We start from the raw sequence: 19,498 nt of genomic DNA, 5'->3' as shown, positions 1-19,498 counted from the left end.
TCTTTATTTGTTACTATAATTACTCATATTCCCCGGCCCCTTATTTTGCCTCAGTTTCATGAACTGGCCCCAATTACAAATTAATTGAATAGCCCTGGTATAGAACTACTTACATGTCCCTGTTCTGCAGGTATTCCGCGCAAAGTTGGAAATGCGCCCCTTGTTTAGGTGAAGTCTCCCTGCTAATCCTGCCTTGTACAGGCCAAAGTTGTTTAAACAGCTAGCTAGCTCATGTAATCCTTACCTAGCTACTGTGCTTGTGCGACTGCCAACAAAGATGGTACAGAAGTTGAGAGGTCTCACTCTGTAGCTAAAGCAGAGACCTGAACACAGGGTGAAAAGAGGAGCTGCAGCAATGTGCAGTACAACCAAAAGAGGGTGTTTTTTTGAAAATTAAACCATGTAAACCTATTCTGATACAATCTCCAATTACAATTATGAACCTGAAAATGAGCATAATATGGCCACTTTAAATACCTTTATTACAGTTACATTGCAGGACTTTTACTTTACTTTGGGATTGGTACATTTACTTTAGTTTGTTGCATTACAATATCAGGGACCATGTACAAAAAAAACATTCACCTCTAACAAAGAGAAGCGATGCATTGAACCTTGTTTAGAAACCAGTTCATTTCTACTACAGGATGTAAATACTTCCTCCGCCGCTGGTTTGACTTTCTATGCAAACACAGGATGATTTGAATGTGATATCAGACTCCTTGACGTTATTTATGTAACTGGACTTGTGTTGAAGAAGCACTAGTGCAGTGCCCGTATTAAACGCGTCTATGGCCTCCGGTGTTGCTGCTTGCAGCAATCTGGAGAACCGCGCTATCAAACAACTTCACACTTGTAAATGCACTTCCTTGGGTCCGTGGAGCGAGTGATTTAACTGTAAATAAATAGTGCATGGTTCTGCTGCAAAATCTTTTCTAATCTTAACGTATCTGTTCTACAAAATGTCAGAAACTAGTGAAACATGTCTGTTATATTTACCCGCAGCCAAAGCAGATATATTCAAAAGTCTTGTTTCAATCATCCAACAGTCTACAGCCCAGAGATATTAAGTTAATGATCATACATGACGAAGAAAAGAATCAAAACTTCATTATTGAGAAGCTGGAAGTGGGCTTATGGGTTAATCAGCTGATTGTCACATCTCTATTCTAGCCCGTTAGCACTCTAAGGAAAGAAACACACTTTTCTCTGATGAAAACAGCGCAGCGATCATTCCAGCTCATCCTTCTTCTTCTTCCTGTGGAAGACTTTTCCATCGGCCTGCTTCCTCCAGCTCAGTTTGATGTTGCCGTCCAGCCCCCGGGCCTTCAGCTTCTGTTGGAGCTGAGACACACAACTCCTCAACATCATCCCTCACAGAGACACAGATCCCATTCTGAGCTGTTATTTAGATTGGACTTATCTGGAAGCTCTCTAAATATACTACATACAGTAGGGTATGTACTGTAAGGTTTGTGACTTTCTTCTCTTGTACATTATTCCAGAGTGTTGATTCATAATTAGTCCTTATTCTCCCTCAATAAGGCCTGCAGAGTGCCACGACTAGACTCTTTACTTCTGCACATGTCGCGTATATGGCCGTAGTATTGTAATGTGTATAATGTAATAGCTTTTGGATGGTCTTATTTAGCTGTATTTATTATTTTAAATAGCTCTTCATCTGTTTCCTCCTCAGACTCGTCCTTGTTCTGCTGGAATGTGAATTTTTGCTCTGAGGGTCAAGAAAGTCTTGTCTTATTCTCTGTTCTGTTTTTGCATCAAAGTATAAAACATGATTTACCTGCTTCAACATGGCCTCCATCACAGCAGGGCTGTTCAGATCCAGGGAGTTCTTCTTCTCCAAACTCAGTCTTATCACATCCTTTGAAGCAGGCACTTTGAAAAAATCAAACTCTTCTCAGATATAACATTTCTGCTCGAATGACAATCGCCATCCTGCTCATGTAACATTGGCATTCCTCATCATCAGTTTAAACAATGGCAGGGGAAGAAGTGGTAGTTCACTGCACGCTAACTTTCCAAACACTTTAATAAAAATGATCCACATCATGAGTGTTTTAATGTATTATCCAGAGCCTGATGATTTGTTTTGTTATTGTTATATTCCCATCCAACGCTGAAGTAACCCTGAATCTGATGTGAATCACGGGTCAGCACTCACCTGGACCGAAGCAAATGAATGCTCTCTTGACGCCACAGTTCCAGTCTTCCCATTGTCCAGATTGATTGAAAGCTGCAGCCACACAAGCCTCGTTCCCAGCTTTGTTGTTGGGGTACCCAGTGTTCCAGTACTTGAATGAGGAAGTACTTCCATCCGACCACTTCCAGGAGTCTCTGAAAAGGCCGATCCAGACTGCTCCTCCAGTAGGTATCAGGTCCTGCACCTTCTGGTTCTCTGTGCTGTTTCTCACACTGGCCAGGTCTGTGTACTGTGTTCTGCAGTAGTTCTGGGCCGCAGGCCACGACATGGAGATGTTAGTGAGGATAAAAGTCACATCTGGCCCTGAAAATAAAGCACAGAGAAGAGTAGAGGCCTCCCATCCATGCCACATCTGTGGCAGGATTCATGCCTTTATAATATATGATTATTAATTCCCTAAGATACTGTATAAGGAACCACATCCATAAATCCAAAATGTAAATCTCTCCACAATAATAAGAAGGGTGAGGCTATTTGCACCCCTGGTACAATTAGCAGTGTATGCTATTCGTACCCTGGTGCAATTAGAAATGAATGCTATTCGTACCCTGCCGGTGCACACAGCAATGTGCTCTATTAATACCCCATCTGGTACAAATATCAATGTATGCTATTTGCACCCCTGTGCATTTACAGTACCTTGGCATATATTTACACACAGTTATCCATACTACTCATGTATTACACTATAGTGTATAATGTATTACATTAAGTGCATTTTGGAATATTAATAACTTTACATCTGAAGCGTTTAAAGACTCTATTTGTCCATTGTTTATTTCTAAAGAAACACGACAACGTATAAAAGGCTCCATTACCTTGTATCTCACGTTATGGCTCCGTAGCAGATTTTTGTAAAAATAGGCTAACGATTGTGTCATAACCAAGTGACTTACTGTCGCACAGTAGAGGAATTACCGTATAGTACAGGAGAAGCTCGCCGGCATTTTCGACTTACATGAGCTGTTTAAGTTTAATTACTCATGTTAACTAGCATTTTAGTTAGCAATAATTAGCCGGTGTCTATGTTATCTCCTTACATATACCTACACTCTCCATCTCTGCAAGATTGGGAATGATTGAGATTTCTCTTGGCACAGCTACCAGAAGACTTACAACTTTCAGACAGGTTGCTCACGTCACATCTACGTCGTTTCTCTCAGTTGGAGGCTGCACAGTAACTCACCAGAAAAGTGTTTCTAATATCCGTCACTGTCCAGAACAACGGGATCTGTTGGTCCATTCTTATATACTGTCTATGGTACTAACTAACAAACTAATGGTTGTATGCTTTCACTGAAGACAGAAAGCGCAACTGTAGTATCCATTTTCCGCTAGAAATTCAATTGTTATAAACTTTAGAGACAAAACTTTTCTAATATGCCAGTTTCTGCGGTCATGGAAGATGAACGTCCGCCATGATTTCTGTGCATGCGAGCAACGTGTTTTTGTTGTTACGTCACAGGGTGTGAATAGCTCAGCTGTGTGGCTGAGGCTATTCGTACCGGGGGTGCAAATAGACCCTCCGTAATAAGAAATCTCCTTAAAACAGAACAATAGATGCAGACATTATAATGTTGTTCTATTATGAATATATTTTCAGATTTATTAAACACCATAGACTAAGACGCTCAGATGCTGGGGGGGCTCAGACGCTGGGGGGCCTAAAAAATCAAGCCAATACCAAAGTGCCTTAAACCTGCATTCTACCTAATTTCTAGAATGGGGCGACTCCAATGGCTCCAAAATAAAGTCTGTTTCTATATGCCATTTCACAGTGGTAAACACAGACCTTCTAAATGTGCCCATGTTGATTTCCTGTTGCAGTGTAAGCATAACTATGCGGAGATGCCGCCTCCATGCTTGTGAGATGCATCTCTGCCGCCACCATTTTGGGACGGACGGTTGAATGTAATGTCACAAGAGGTAACGATACTAGGCCTACTCCTTCTTTTAAGCTAACATAAAGTTAAGTGACTGTCCTGATACTGAGTATGCTAGCTTGCGTCAGCTAAAGTATTTTTTTTATTTAATTAATAAGTATGATTATGAAAATGACGTTTGTCAATTGTGTGTTATTGAAGTGGCAGCTCCGGCCTGAACTACAGTTCCTCGATTCAATCCCCATAGATCGCCATGTTAAAAAATCCAAACTTCACAGCCTGTTTACAGCCTGGTACAAAAAACGGTGTTGGTCTCTATAGCTAATTTGACCCTTCATGACAACTGTACAGTGGGTGAATTTTTATATAACTCACCCATTTAAATTATATTAAGGCTTTAAGCCGCGTACTGTTACTATCTACACAAGATAAGGTATTTTGGGATGAAAACACATTTTTTAATTTAACCAAGTACCCTGTATCATAAATACATGTCTGGCATTTGTAGCAAAGCAAACCTCTTGAAAATCAGCTGGAAATTTTGCGAGAAAATATGATTAGATTTTTTAAACCGTCCCAAAATTGCGGCCACATTTACGTATCGCTCCAATGAACAGCACTGTGGTATCTACCACACTACCACTCATGTTAGCTGCTAACTTAAGGAAAAGTTTGCAGATTTTCTGTTCTGCCGTTCATTCTGACGAATGGCTCCAGTACCCAGAGGTCTTCTCCACTGGATGACTTGCTTCAAAAGGGATGACAATCTGCAACTTTCCCCCTTTAGCGTTTAGCTTAGCGCAGCGCCATTGCAAACATAAACACTGCTGGCTTGGCCGTGTCATCCGCCCCAGCTCTTTCCAGCTCCCCACCCTTTAATCAAAAATCATCACGTCCAGATGCAAAAATCCAAGATGCCAACGCTCATATCGCCACACTCCAGGCTTCAAAAGGACAGTCCACAAACCAAAGGGTGACGTCATGGATGGTAAGTCCACTATTGCTATAGTCTATGTTGAACACACACATGTTCTATTTATATTTTAAGCTGTGTGCATATGAACATGCACTCATTCCTACCTGTCAGTCACCGTTAAAGCGCTTTGAACGGCTCTAACCTAACTACCTGGACCCAAATAATAAAAACAAAGGCAATGAGGAGCAGAGAAGGAAAACGTCACTAGTTAATATTCTCACCTCTGACCTGTACACAGACTGCCTTCATGGAGCTGTCACAACTGGCGTCGTTCCATTTCCCATCAACACCCATCTGTGTGCAGTGTTCTTTACTGAACATATTATTCGGTTCCCCATTCCGCCATCGTCTGAACTCCGTCTCCCCGGGTTTGTAGAAACTTGTGTTCGTCAGTGACCACCGCCAGCTGTTCACGTCATCATACAGTCCTATCCATGCTCGCTGAAAGCAACATTTGATTGGCATATAAAGAATTAGACCCTGCTCTACCTTTTGTTCAAGCCATATTTTTACACAAACTTTCCAGTTAAAATTTTGATACTATCAGTCTGCTCTGCTCCAACGTTATTAGATGGTTTTACGATTGCTTTGGCTCAACTTTCACAACAGTTTCATTTCGTAAAACTCTTAAAGGACAAAACAATATAGAGGTGCCCATATGAGCATTGAAACAGGTTTTGCTCTCTGTAATCATTTCTGCTGTTCATACTGGACATTAAGAGATCCCTTTGTGATGCATTTAAATCTAAGTTATGGGAAACAAAATCCATAGCCCTTGTTCTGTGTAAAAAATATATTGAAACATTTATTTGAAGTTAATATGAGGCTTCAGCTGTCTGTAGATATCTTCCAAGGTTACAGTCTTTCTAATACAAAATGCCCTCCTTTTGTTACCTCCGTTGCACCTCAACAGGAAACACTGTCTGCTGAAACACGAGGGAAGTTTACACTAAAAACTTTAGACTTCTACTCTACCACAATTAAAAAGGTAATATTGTACTTTTTACTGCACCACATTTAGTTGTTTGTTACTATGTAGGGGGTTTCATGCCACCTGTCACTGACATCATTGTCGAAAAAGACTTTGAAATGAAAGAGAGAGAAACGGGAACTCACATAGCTGTAGTATTCTGAGTAGTAGAGAGCGAGAAAAGTGAACTTACATAGTTGTAGTATGTTGGGTATCCTGGGTAGACCATGTTGCTTGAATCTGCCATTTTGTTCAGGGTCTTTACATCCTCCATGCTGTCTACAGTGGCCAGGTCTGTGTATTTCTCTCTGCAGTAAGTTTTTGCTTCAGTCACGTTCTGCGGCTCATAAAAAAAATAGTACTGCCGTCCAGCTTGTGATGAGACAGCACTCAGCCCTGTGGTGACAGACATGCAGATTGATTAGATTTACACAGTTGCACAATAAGTACTTTTACTGCTGGTACTTGAAGTACATTTAAGTACATTAACTATGTCTTAAAACAATGATCACATGCCCATATGTACATACAGTTTTTCTTGCTGTAATTATTACTCCTGTTAGACTGGCCATTAACAGATTAACTTATAATGTTAAAACAACCTGACTATTGTTTATGACAGACTTTAAAACTGTGAAATTTTCCTTTAAGTAGCATTTTAAAGTCAGGACTTTTACTTGTAATGTAAAGTATTTGTACATTAATTTATTCTTTCTTAAGTAATTGATCTGAGTACCTCTTCCACCAATGAGTACAATTCCTTCAAATGTATATGAAAGCCAAGATCCAATATCACAATCAGGTCTATAATCATTATTATAATTAATATTATTATAATTATAATGTGCAAAACACAGACTCTGCTTGATTTATCCTTAACTGAAGGTGTCGTGAAGGTGTCGTGGCCCTCAGAACCTGAGGCCCCGATCCTGGAGGTCTTTATCCAGCCATATATGGATGTCATCAACATAAAATAAAAACTGTATTCAGTTTGCATTTGTCTGTAAATCAACTATAATAAAACTGAAGTGCATCCCAATAGTGTTCTGATAGCCACAAGCATGTATCAATGTACTGTAATAGAAGAATATAAACATTTATAAACCATAATAAACACTTGCCTGATGCAGCCATGATGAGCAGCAGAACTTTGTCCATCTTGTTTGCTCTCAGTTCATCTTAATGTGTGACTTCAGACTAACAGCTGCTGACATGGTTAATTTCCAACAAACGGCTTACAGGAGCTCAGTATCAGTTGACATCATGGAAATTTGTCAGAGGCAACAATTATTTGCATTTAAGGCAAATTAAATGCATATTGGGCAAAAGCAAATGTTCCTCATTTTCTTTTTTCTGTTTTTTGATTAAAAATGTATATTTATTTTAAAACAACACACTAAACAATTTGCAACATGAACATATAACATATAACAAAAGATCACACAGTAACTACAATATTCAAGACCTTACAAGAAAATAATAACAAAATAGACAATAAACTATAGACCAAATAAACATCTGGATAAATGACAACCCCATAAGCCCATCATACAAGTCTCTCCCCAGCGAGTTGAGGTTTTAATATCATGTTGTAGCTTCCTGGTAGTGTTCCTTATCTTTTCAAATACAAACATTCACATTTTGGTCAAAGTACATATTGTCGGGTCACTGTCGGGCAAAAACCTTATGTCCAAAACCGTTGCTTTTCAGGAAAGGCTAATTTGACAACGTTATATTGAGATATTTACCTTCGACAGTCAGATGAAATTTCCTCGTGACAGCTGTAAAGGGTGACCAAAAGCATTAATTTATGAAAACAACAATTAAAACCAAAAATATATTGCTTGAGCCCCCCTAAAAAGGGTCTGAAATCGCCCATGGGTGGATTTCTGAGGACTATGGTTAACTGCTCCTCAGATCTCTGCAGGGTAAATCCAGACAGCTAGCTAGACTATCTGTCCAATCTGAGTTTTCTGTCGCACGACTAAAACACCTTTTTAACGTACACGTTCCACCAAAACAAATTCCTTCCTGATGCTATTTTGCAGAGGCAAAAAAAAGCCCATGTTGTTAAACAGTAATTAGAATTACTAACTCAAAATCTTTGGCAACAATTCCTGCCAATACAAGACCAGTAGCTTGTACATACTGTACAATGACTGTGTGCAAGTGGAAAGAACAGCTTAGCTTTTATTATTCAGCAAAAACTGACACAACACTGGTCTTTTGATCTCTCCCTACATGGTGAGGACTGTGCGGCTGTACATGCTACTACTAAGTAGGTTATCGGACACACTTAATCACATTAAATATTAAGGAAGGTTCTTTAAATAAAGCAGTGCCTTGAAAATTAGGCCCTCAACAAGCACATGTTCCTAATGCAGTGGGGAATAGAAGATGGAGAGGGGGAAAGAAAGAACGTGTTTGAAAATGTACAGTGGAGGTTTACATTGATGTTCCGATGACTCCTCTTTACCACAAACTGGGCCATGTGAAATCACATGAGAGTATTAATAGTTAGTTGACCAAAACTGTTACATACAAAATAAATAGCTTTGTAGTGTTTCAATATTTCAACCACTCTACTGCACAAAATAACTATTATTACTACAATTAAGGGTTTATTAAATTCAAAACTGTAGCCCAAGGCCCCAGGGAGTTAGCAAAAAAAGACATACATGTTTCTTTTCGACATACAATACTGTGGTTGTTTTATTACTTTTTTCAAAATACAATACTATGACTTTTTTAATCACTTTTTCCGACATACTATACTATGGCTTTTTATCACTTTTATGACATGCTAACTCTTAACTCAAATGGTACAGAGCTCGCTTAGCATGCGAGAGGTAGTGGGGTTGATGCCTGCATTCTCCAGAGGAATTTAGATTCTCCTATGTTTCCTTTTTCTTGTAGCAGCAATTAGACAGAAACCTGCAACTGTCTTAACATACTATGCTATGTCTTCTTCGAAAACACTATACAATACTTTTTCAAAAAAATTCAGTACTATGACTTTTGCGAAATACTATACTATGAATTCTTTTCAACATACTACACTATGGCTTTTATAGCACTTTTTCCGAGATACTATACTATGGCTTTTTATTACTTTTTTCAACATACTATACTATGGCTTTTTATCATTTTTTTCAACAGAATATAATATGGCCTTTTCTAGCTATTTTCGAATAACTATACTATATCTTTTTTAGCACTTTATTCAACATACTATACTATGTCTTTTTTATCACTTTGTCTGACATTCTATACTATGGCGTTTTGTCACTTTTTTCGACATACTATACTATGACTTTTATCACTTTTTTTTGACATACTATACTATGGTGTTTAATCACTTTTTCCGACATATTATACTATGGCTTTTTAATTATTTTTTTCGACATTCTATACTATGGCTTTTAATCACTTTTCCCGACATACTATAATATGGTGTTTTATCACTTTTCCCGACATACTATACTATGGCTTTTTTAGCACTTTTGTCGACATGCTATACTATGGCTTTTTTTCACTTTTTTTTTTTGGAATATTTTATTTTCAGTTTCATATATAATGCGTACAAACATGTCAGTACACCAACAGTATAGCGACATAACACAGGGCAAAACATGGCGGATAAACCCCCGTACCTTATAGCCCTCCCTGTAAAATTAAAGAAAGGACAAAAAAAAAAAAAAAAAGGGTCAGTGAGCAAGCTCAATACAAACGACTACATCATGTGCTTGGAGTAAGAGATGTACTGATATGGTCCAAATATGGCTGCCAAATTTTCACAAAGGTGTCATATCGTTTCCTGAGACAGTAAGTGATTTTTTCCAGGGGAATGCAGCTATTCATCTCAACAGTCCATCTATCAATAAGAAGAGGGGAGTCAGATTTCCATGACACTGCAATACACTTCTTAGCCACACATAGAGCAATTTCAATGAATTTGAGTTGTGTATTGTTTAGAGAGCGGCGAATACTTGTAAAGTCAATAGACAAAATTCAGGGTCCACAGGAACATCAACTCCTATGATCCTGGTTAAAGTGGAGCTGATATCCTGCCAAAAGGGCTTAACTTTCATACACAGCCAGGTACAGTGCAAAAAGGACCCAACTTCACTATCACACCTGAAACACATTTCTGACAGGTTAGGTTTGAATGAATGTAATTTTTCTGGAGTAAGGTATAACTGATGTAAGATATTATAGTTAATCAATCTTTTCCGGGCATTGATAATAGTTGACAAGCTGTTTTGACATAATTCTGTCCAAGACTGTTCCTCAATTGTGACACCGAGATCTGACTCCCATTTCATTCTAGACTTATGCACCCCTGGTTTTGGGCACTCGTTCAACAACAGGCGATACATTTTGGAAATAAATCTATGTGTGTTCCCATCAAAGAGAAGTCTTTCAACCACATTCATGACAGGCAGAGTCATTTCAGGACCCAGATTAGCTCTCAGAAAGGATCTTAATTGGAGATAACAGTAAAAGGTTTGACTGGACAAGTTGTATTTCCTCTTCAGCTGCTCAAATGACATGAGAAGTCCCTTGTCGAAGCAGTTCTCCAAGTGTTGGATTCCCCTATGATGCCATATGTCCAAGATCTTATTATCAAGAGTCATGGGTATAAATTCATTTTGCTTTAAAGGCGTTTTAGGTGACAATCCCACCGTCAATCCAAGACTTTTGTGAACCTCATACCAGATTTTAATCAGATGCCTCAATATAGGGTTATCTGTCCTGTTGTGTACAGTTCCAGAATTATGCTTATAAATGAAGTCACCGCTGACCTTTTCTTTCAGGGGGTGCAGTCCGATTTGTGTCCAAGAGGGGGCGTCACTGCCCTCAAAGAGGGATGAGATGAACCTCATTTGAGCTGCCAAGTAGTAGTTTTTAAAGTTTGGTAATCGAAGTCCCCCTGAGCCATAGTCCCATGTTAACTTTCCCATGGATATCCGGGGTACTTTACAATTCCATAAAAATTGTCTTACACATCTATTGAGAGCTTTGAAGAAAGATTGTGGTAGTGGAATGGGAAGAGATTGAAACAAATACTGCAATCTCGGTTGTACATTCATTTTAATGCAATTAACTCTGCCTAACAAGGTGAGAGGCAAGCCCACCCATCTTCGTAAATCATCCTCGATCTTGCTGAGCAGCGGGAGATAATTCAGTTTGTACAGGTTTTTGAGGTTGTTGTCTACAAATATCCCGAGGTATTTTATACCATCCATAGGCCATCTAAATGGACTTTTACGCTGGAGTTTGGAGTGATCAAAATTTGTCAAAGGAATAATTTCACTTTTTTCCAAATTCACCTTATAGCCTGAAATATTACCATAGGTGCTTAGTACGGTTTGTAATTTGGAAAGAGAGTTACCAGGGTCCTTTAAGTACAGAATAACATCGTCTGCCAGAAGATTAATTTTATGAACTGCCTGACCCACCCGGAAGCCCTTTATATCCGGATCTTGCCTAATTGCCTCAGCTAAAGGCTCAATTGCCAAAACAAAAAGTGCTGGAGACAGAGGGCACCCCTGTCGACTCGATCTGCTTAAAGGGAACGTAGATGAAACCTGTCCATTGGTGCTGATTTTTGCCTGGGGTTTGTGGTACAGAGTCTGAACCCAGCCAATAAATAATGGGCCAAACCCGACTTTGCCAACCCTTTTAAATACGACCACTCCTAGCCTGATCAAAAGCCTTTTAAGCGTCTAAGCCACAGCTATACGGGGTCGTTTCGCCAGATTTCGTCAAATGAATAATATTAAAGAGCCTACATAGGTTGTCAGCTGAGGAGCGTTTTGGAATAAAACCACACTGGTCTGAATTTATTAGCTGTGGCAGATACTGGCCAAGTCTGTTAGCCAGGGCCTTAGATATTAATTTATAATCAGTGTTTAACAATGAAATTGGCCGATATGAAGAACATTTGAATGGATCTCTATTTTTTTTTTGGGATTACAGTAATTATGGCTGTAGAGAATGATTCAGGGAGTGTTCGAGTCTTAGAGGCCATATTGATGACATCCATGAGAAGTGGGAGGAGTAAATCCTTAAATTCCCTATAAAATTCTGGAGGAAACCCATCTTCTCCTGGGGATTTGTTGGCCTGTAGTGAGCCCAGAGCTTTTTCAATTTCTTTTTGTGTAAATGGCAGGTCAAGACTATTTTGGTCTACCTGGCCTAGTTTGGGCAGTTCAATCGTGGACAAAAATTCATCAATGTTGCTCAAATTGTCTGGTGGTTCTGATTTGTACAAATGTGTGTAAAATTGTTTGAATGCATCATTAATTTCTGTTGGATTATATGTTACAGAACCTGATTCAGTTTGAATTGAATTAATCGTCCTGGAGCTTTCTTCTCTTCTGAGTTGCCAAGACAGAATTTTGTGCGCCTTTTCCCCCAATTCGTAATACCTTTGTTTGCCTCTCAGAATATTTTTTTCAATTCTATAAGTATGCAAAGTATTGTATCTAAGCTTTCTACATACCAACAACTGCCGTATTTTTTTAGACCCTGATTGTTGAAACTCTTTCTCCAATTTCAAAATGTCTGCTTCCAATTCCTCTATTTCTGCCATGTATTTCTTTTTGATACCTTTGGTATAAGATATTATTTGTCCCCTTAAAAAGGCTTTTAGTGTGTCCCATAATATAAAACTATTGGGAGAAGAAGCACAATTTGTCTCACAAAACAGGCCAATCTGATCTCTTATAAATTTACAGAAATCTGGCTTTTGAAGGAGAGTAGGATTTAGACGCCACCTATACATATTAGTAGTCTTTTCAGGCATATAAATGGACAGGGTCAGAGGTGAGTGGTCCGATAATGTTCTAGATAAGTACTCAGATTCTACTGCTCTGTGAATCAGCTGCGTCGACATCAAGAAAAGATCAATCCGAGTGAAAAAGTTGTGGCGCCCAGAGTAGAAAGAATAATCTTGAGTTTGAGGGTGCATTTGTCTCCAGACATCCGCTAAATTTAGTTCCTTCATCGTCATAATTGGGTGCGTAAAAATTTAAGAGAGTCCAGGGTTCCGAGTAAATCTGACAACTCACCAAAACGTACCTTCCAAATGCATCGACAACAGTTTCTCCAAGTGTTACAGGGATGTTCTTATTTATCAGAATGGCTACTCCCCTGGCTTTAGAGTTAAAGAGCAATGTGCAGGTTGAATTCATAACTGAATTAATACTTAATGTTGTCTGAAGAGGTCTTTTAAAAACACATAAGTAGAAATTGCTATGTTACACAAACCCTAAAGCAGAAACTTTGATGAAAGGGTGCCCATTTTTAAGCTAGGCTCTGAAATAGCCTTTCCCGCTAGCAACGCGTCATATGACGTAGGCAGAGGTAAACAATAGGTTTCTTCTCACTCTACAGTGGTGAGAGAGAGCGAGCTATAGAGAACGTTTATGTAAGTCATAATGGTAAATTATTGTGTTTGTGCTGATTGCACAAAGTCCAGCCTGTCAGGAAATCGTGTACATAATTTTCCTTGTAGGAAAAGCAAGGTTTTACGTTTTTGGGTGCGTTTTGTGCAGGTGAAGTGAGCAGACTTCACTGCCGCGTCTGTCACCACACTTGGTCGTTTGTGGCGCTCACTTCACTCCGGAGAGTTATAGACCTGGAGATTTGTTGGAGTCTCGGATGGGATTTTGGAGTAAGGACAATGTGAGGCTTATTACCGATGCTGTTCCCTCGGTGCACTCGATGGAATCAAGTCCACCACCATCAAAGCTTTCACCTGAATCTGGCGCGGGCAGGACTGGAGGACCAAGTGCTAGCACTTGCAGAAATTCCATGCACCGAAAAAGAGCTCCTAGCAGAGTAAGTCTTACTTTTAATTCTTGTAACTCTTAATTTGGCTGATTTCGTAATGTTTTAGTCTAATAATTTCAGAATAAAGAAGTGATTTGAGCGTGTATGTATTGGGCAATCCACCATCTAACTAGTAACATACATGTTAGCTTGGCTATTGCATTAGCAAACATTTGGTAGCTGATGATTTGATGACAGGAGTAGCTAAAATTGCGTCTGAAATCATTCCCTCATCTGGATTAAAAATGCGCTGACTGCAAAATCCTAGCATCAGTGCTTCAGTATACAGAGAGAGGGAGAGACTGAGCTTTAGAACAGGTTTTCGTAATTGTCTGCCTTGAAATCAATGCAGTTTGCATTAAGCTAGCTATGAGCTGTTGGCAGCTAGCTAGCCCAAACACCCCCGTTTCCCCCGCATTTTATTAAGCTAGCTATGAGCTGTTGGCATGCAGCTAGCTAGCACAAACACCCCTGTTTCCCCCGCATTTTATTAAGCTAGCTATGAGCTGTTGGCATGCAGCTAGCTAGCACAAACACCCCCGTTTCCCCCGCATTTTATTAAGCTAGCTATGAGCTGTTGGCAGGCAGCTAGCTAGCACAAAACTCCAGTTTCCCCTGCATTTCAATTCAGACCATTCTCCCGCACGATTTTGTATCCCAGTAGGCTACTCTCTGGTAATTAAGAAAGTCCAAATTGATATATTAATCAATATGCTGACTAAACACGTCTACATCCTTTCATGCGCCGGAAGTTCCCCCCCCCCCGCTTTTTTTCACTTTTTCCGACATACTATACTATGGCTTTTTTATTATTTTTTCGATATACTATACTATGGCTTTTTATCACTTTTTTCGACATACTATCTGTCGCGCTAATCTGGCGGAGGTGTGGCTGTCTTCTGTGTACCTGTCATTTCTGTCTCCTGCATGCCGCCTCCCCTGAGCGTGCTCTGCATGACAGCCCTCTAGTGGCTGTGCGCGCACTCTGGTGCAGGCTCAACCAGGTGAATTGAATTAGGGAAATTAGGAGCTTGCACTTAGTCAGTGGCTCAAATAGGCATTAGTTCACTGTGAAGGGAAGACAGACAAAGAGGACGGCAGAGGTACAGACTCTTTTACTGTGAGGAACTGGGACTTTTGATCATGATGGGCTAGCGGTAAGCTTATGTGGAATCTTGTTTCACTGACTCTCATTTTCGGATCATTTTGTTTGTTGGTCCGTTTGTTTGTTTAGTTGTTTGTCTGTTTGGTATTAAATGAGGGAAATGTGTTAATGTTGCATGTGTTAATCTTGCAGATAAAGCTTAGATTGATGACTGCATGGGTTAAAGGAAATGTTAAACTGAAACACTAAATGCTTAGATTGATGACCGCATGGTTTAAAGGAAATGTTAAACTGAAAACACTAAATGCTTAGATTGATAGTTTCTAGTAAAATCCTGGGTAAAACCCAGCTGTGTTGCCTGTAGAATGCATTTGATCTTTCATGTGATGAAAATACCTGTTTGTCTAAAATGCTTTTGTGTTTCTTTTTCTTTATTTATTTAAAGGTTTTCACCTGTTTCCTGATCCTATTGCATCATTGTATCAACTGATAAAAGGAAAAGAATAAACATTCTTCTGAGTGAAATCCCAAGTCTGGTCCTTTTCAAGTGTGTGCACCTCACAGCTACAAAACACTTGACAGTGAAAACCGTGGCATCAGTGAAGACTCCACAAAAAGCCTGCCACAAGAGGGGAAGATTTCCACCTGGGGGCCTGGAGGGAAGCCAACTATCTGCCGTCCACCTGTTCGTCCAACAGCCAGAAAAGCAACATGGCCGAGTCCAAGTCACTCGAAGAGTTGAAAATTGAGTGAACAACAGCAAAGAGACTTTTTTCCCAACTTACCAACTATATAAGGAGGACCCATATGGAGATGTCTGTGGAGGAGCTAGAAAATAGCTTCAAAAGAGTCACAGTGGAGGGCTCCAAAGTGATGGATGTAAATGAGTCGATTGAGGCTGCTTACATTGCGCAGTACAAAGAGACAGAAGAAGAGGGCATACCTGAGTTAAGTGACCAGCAGAGAGCCGACCTCGGCAGGGCAGAGGGGAGAGTGTGAGCAGAAGTTAAAAGAGGTAAAGCACCTAATCAAAGAGACTTGTGGGCCACATTTGGTGAGAGGGCAGCTCCCTCGCTCTAAACACTGCTGAGGCAGAGTGCGAGACTGTTTCTTCCATCCAGCCTGAAACCCCCCCTGGAGGCATATGACTTTATGCTCCACCACTTAGAGGGGTTGGTACATAAAGCCAAGGAAGCGCACAAAGCCTGGAACCATTGGGCTCCACAAGCCGAGAAGCAAGACTTCAATTGTCGCCTAACAAAGCTAGAAACCCTCCTTCCTAAACTGGTGTCGGGGAAGGCCACCCTGATGATAGCAGCAAAGATTAAAGAGGACACCGACAGGTTACCTGCCACAGCCCAGAGAGCAGCCGCTGTCGCTGCCTTAAAGCTCAGAGCCACAGCTTTACCGAAGTTTACTGGCAGCCAGCATGAGTACTACAGATGGAGGAAGGAATGGGAGGCTCTGCAGAAGCAAGGCAAACCAACCGGGTCCAGGGAAGTGAAGAAATTCCAACTGCTTGCCTCGATGAAAGAGTGGCCAAAGATCTACGCCTGTCTACTTACACCTCAGCAGACGAGATCTTTAGAGTTTTGGAGAACCGTTATGGGAACCAAGCCAATATCGCCATCGAGGTTATTGAAGAGCTAAACGCTATCCCACCTGTTCGTGGAAATGACCCCAGGAGAATCGTAGAGCTCATCCAAGCAGTTGGAAAAGCCCTCTATGATCTGAATGAATTGAGCAGTGCAGATGCCATAAAGAACCCACTGGTAATAAAATCGATCGAGAGTAAATTGCCGGGGTCCCTCAAGAAAACGACTCCGACGCTTACGCTGCTGACCTTAACAATGCTGTGAGCCACCAGAACCGCTTTGACAAGCTACTTGCATATCTCCAATCCCAAGAGTCCATCTATGAGCAGTTAGAGCAGCTGAGAGATATCGACCCTGCCAAGGAGAAGACCAAGTTTCAAACAAAGTATGCTCGAACAAAGGCAGCCAACGCCAGCAGTGGATCGACAGGCTGCATTATTTGTGGAGACCCGAAGCACAAGAGGAAACTCTACATCTGCAGGAGATTTAGAACTACCACAAAGCTTCAGGAGAAGAGGGACGCAGTGCGACAGCTCGGAGCCTGCAAGAGGTGCCTGGAAGTCCACGATGAACCCTGCAGACAGATGACTTACCTGTGTGGGAATCCAGAGTGCAGAGACCAACACCACTACCTTCTCTGTCCCTTGCCTAGACTTCTGTCCCAAAGACCCAAGTTTGGTCCAGTGAGAGCTGAGGGGAGAAGATGCACTGGGGTCCAGGAAGAGTTCCTCTCTAAACTTCCACCTGAGCTAGCGCAGCAGGGTCGTGATGCCTTCTGTAACATTGCTTCCCGAGCATGCAACTCCATTGCAGCGAGGAGAGCCCTTCTAGCCCTCAGGAACCTAAGGCCATTTTTACAATTACTTTTCCGTCTGGTTTTATTTTCTAAAAAAGCTTGTAAAACATCAACCCTGTTGTCCACAGTCAATCAATGTACATCATTTTTTTCAGGAAAAACTGGGCTTTTAGAATATTTGTGCTGTAGTGAGGTCAATTGAATGTAAAAAAAGGTTGTATGACCTTAAAAACAAATAAATAAATAAAACGGAAAATGAATCTCACAGATATTTATTGATATCACACACAGAACAATAAAAGCTAAGCCAATCTCCTGTCTAAATCAGTTCCCATATGTCTTGGGTGTCAAACTGTGAAGAAATAAACATTATAACTTATAAAGTTGACAAAATATATACATTTTTTCAAAAAAAGTCCAGACGCTTTTGCCAATAATCAAAATAATAATGTTCAAATGTATTGATATCACAAACAGAGAAATGGTACACAAGAATTTGTGTTGTCTTTTTCAGGACTTTTTCAACATACTATACTATGGCTTTTTAGCACTTTCTCCATACTATACTATGGCTTTTTTCACTTTTTCGACATACTATGCTATGGCTTTGTTAGCACTTTTGTCGACATACTGTACTATATTGCTTTTTATTTTACACTCTTCCAATTTTAGGGGAATTAGCTCAAATGGTAAGCTTCGCTAGCATGCGAGAGTTAGTGGGATCGATAAAAAAATTTGACATACTATGGCTTTTTCAGCACTTTTTTCAACATACTATACCAAAAATTATGAACTGTGCATATCTCAGAACCTCATAACATTGTTCCAAAGGGACTTGTTTTAATGCAGCCAGTTACGTTGTTGACAAGTAACCTCTACAGTAGAACGCAACCTGGTTCGACGAGGATGGGACTCGAACCCCACGCGTGCAAAGATCAATGGATTAGCAGTCCATCGCCTTAACCCTCCGCCACCTCGCTCTTCAATCTAATTTAAATTAATGGTCCGAACGAGGTCTCGCCTTCGGGTGTTTGCATAGAAAAGCCGACATGGAATGGATGAGGAGCTACACTCTTCCAATTTTAGGGGAATTAGCTCAAATGGGTAGCGCCGCCTTAGCATGCGAGAGGTAGTGGGATCGATGCCCACATTCTCCAGAGCAACTCAGATTCTTCTGTGTTTCTTTTTTCGCATGTACCAGCAATTAGACGGAAACCTGCAACTATGTCTTAACGTCCTAGCTATGACTTAATTATTTTTTCGACATACTATACTATGGCTTTTTCAAATTTTTTAAACATTCTATACTATGGCTTTTAGCACTTTTTCCAACATACTATGCTATGGCTTTTTAGCCCTTTTTTCAACATACTATACTATGTTTTTATTTTTTTTTCCACATACTATGCTATGGCTTTTCAGCACTTTCTTAAACATACTATACTATGGCTTTTTAGCACTTTTGTCGACATACTTTTTTTTTTTTTTTTTTTTTTTTGTCGCATCATACTATACTATGGCTTTTTTTTCACTTTTTCGACATAATATACTATGGCTTTATTAGCACTTTTGTCGACATACTGTACTATTGCTTTTTATTAAAAAAATTGACATACTATGGCTTTTCAGCACTTTTTTCAACATACTATACCAAAAATAATGAACTGTGCATATCTCAGGAAGAACCTCAAAACATTGTTTTAAGGGACTTGTTTTAATTCAGCCATTACGTTACGTTGTTGACAAGTAACAACTGCAGTAGAACACAACCTGGTTCGACGAGGATGGGATTCGAACCCAGCGTGCAAAGCACAATGGATTAGCAGTCCATCGCCTTAACCACTCGGCCCGAGTGTCATAGCATAGGACGTTAAAGACATAGTTGCGGTTTCTGTCTAATTGCTGGTACAGGAAAAAAGAAACACAAAAGAATCTAAGTTGCTCTGGAGAATGTGGGCATCAATCCCACTACCTCGCGAATGCTGGCACCGTTTGAGCTAATATTCCCCTAAAATTGGAAGAGTGTAGCTCCTCATCCATTCCATGTCGGCTTTTCTATGCAACAACCCAAGGGGAGACCTCGTTCGGACCATTAATTTAAATTTGATTGTAA

General features: G+C 40.1%; 1 protein-coding gene across 1 annotated transcript; it reads right to left on the bottom strand.

Moving 5' to 3' along the window:
• Window positions 1-392: 392 nt before the first annotated feature.
• On the bottom strand, window positions 393-7,816 carry LOC120551947 (macrophage mannose receptor 1-like). Its single transcript, XM_039789543.1, has 7 exons — window positions 7,799-7,816; window positions 7,172-7,257; window positions 6,244-6,446; window positions 5,302-5,521; window positions 2,183-2,524; window positions 1,802-1,896; window positions 393-1,344 (listed from the first exon to the last, which is right to left on the bottom strand). The coding sequence occupies exons 2-7, from the start codon at window positions 7,206-7,208 to the stop codon at window positions 1,231-1,233; spliced, it is 1,011 nt and encodes a 336-aa protein (XP_039645477.1). The 5' UTR covers window positions 7,209-7,257; window positions 7,799-7,816; the 3' UTR covers window positions 393-1,230.
• Between the last annotated feature and the right edge of the window lie 11,682 nt (window positions 7,817-19,498).

The sequence above is a fragment of the Perca fluviatilis genome, chromosome 22 (genome assembly GCF_010015445.1).
Source record: "Perca fluviatilis chromosome 22, GENO_Pfluv_1.0, whole genome shotgun sequence".
Lineage (NCBI taxonomy): Eukaryota > Metazoa > Chordata > Actinopteri > Perciformes > Percidae > Perca > Perca fluviatilis.
Note: the sequence above shows the minus strand (reverse complement) of the source record. Positions and strands in the feature narration are given on the sequence as shown.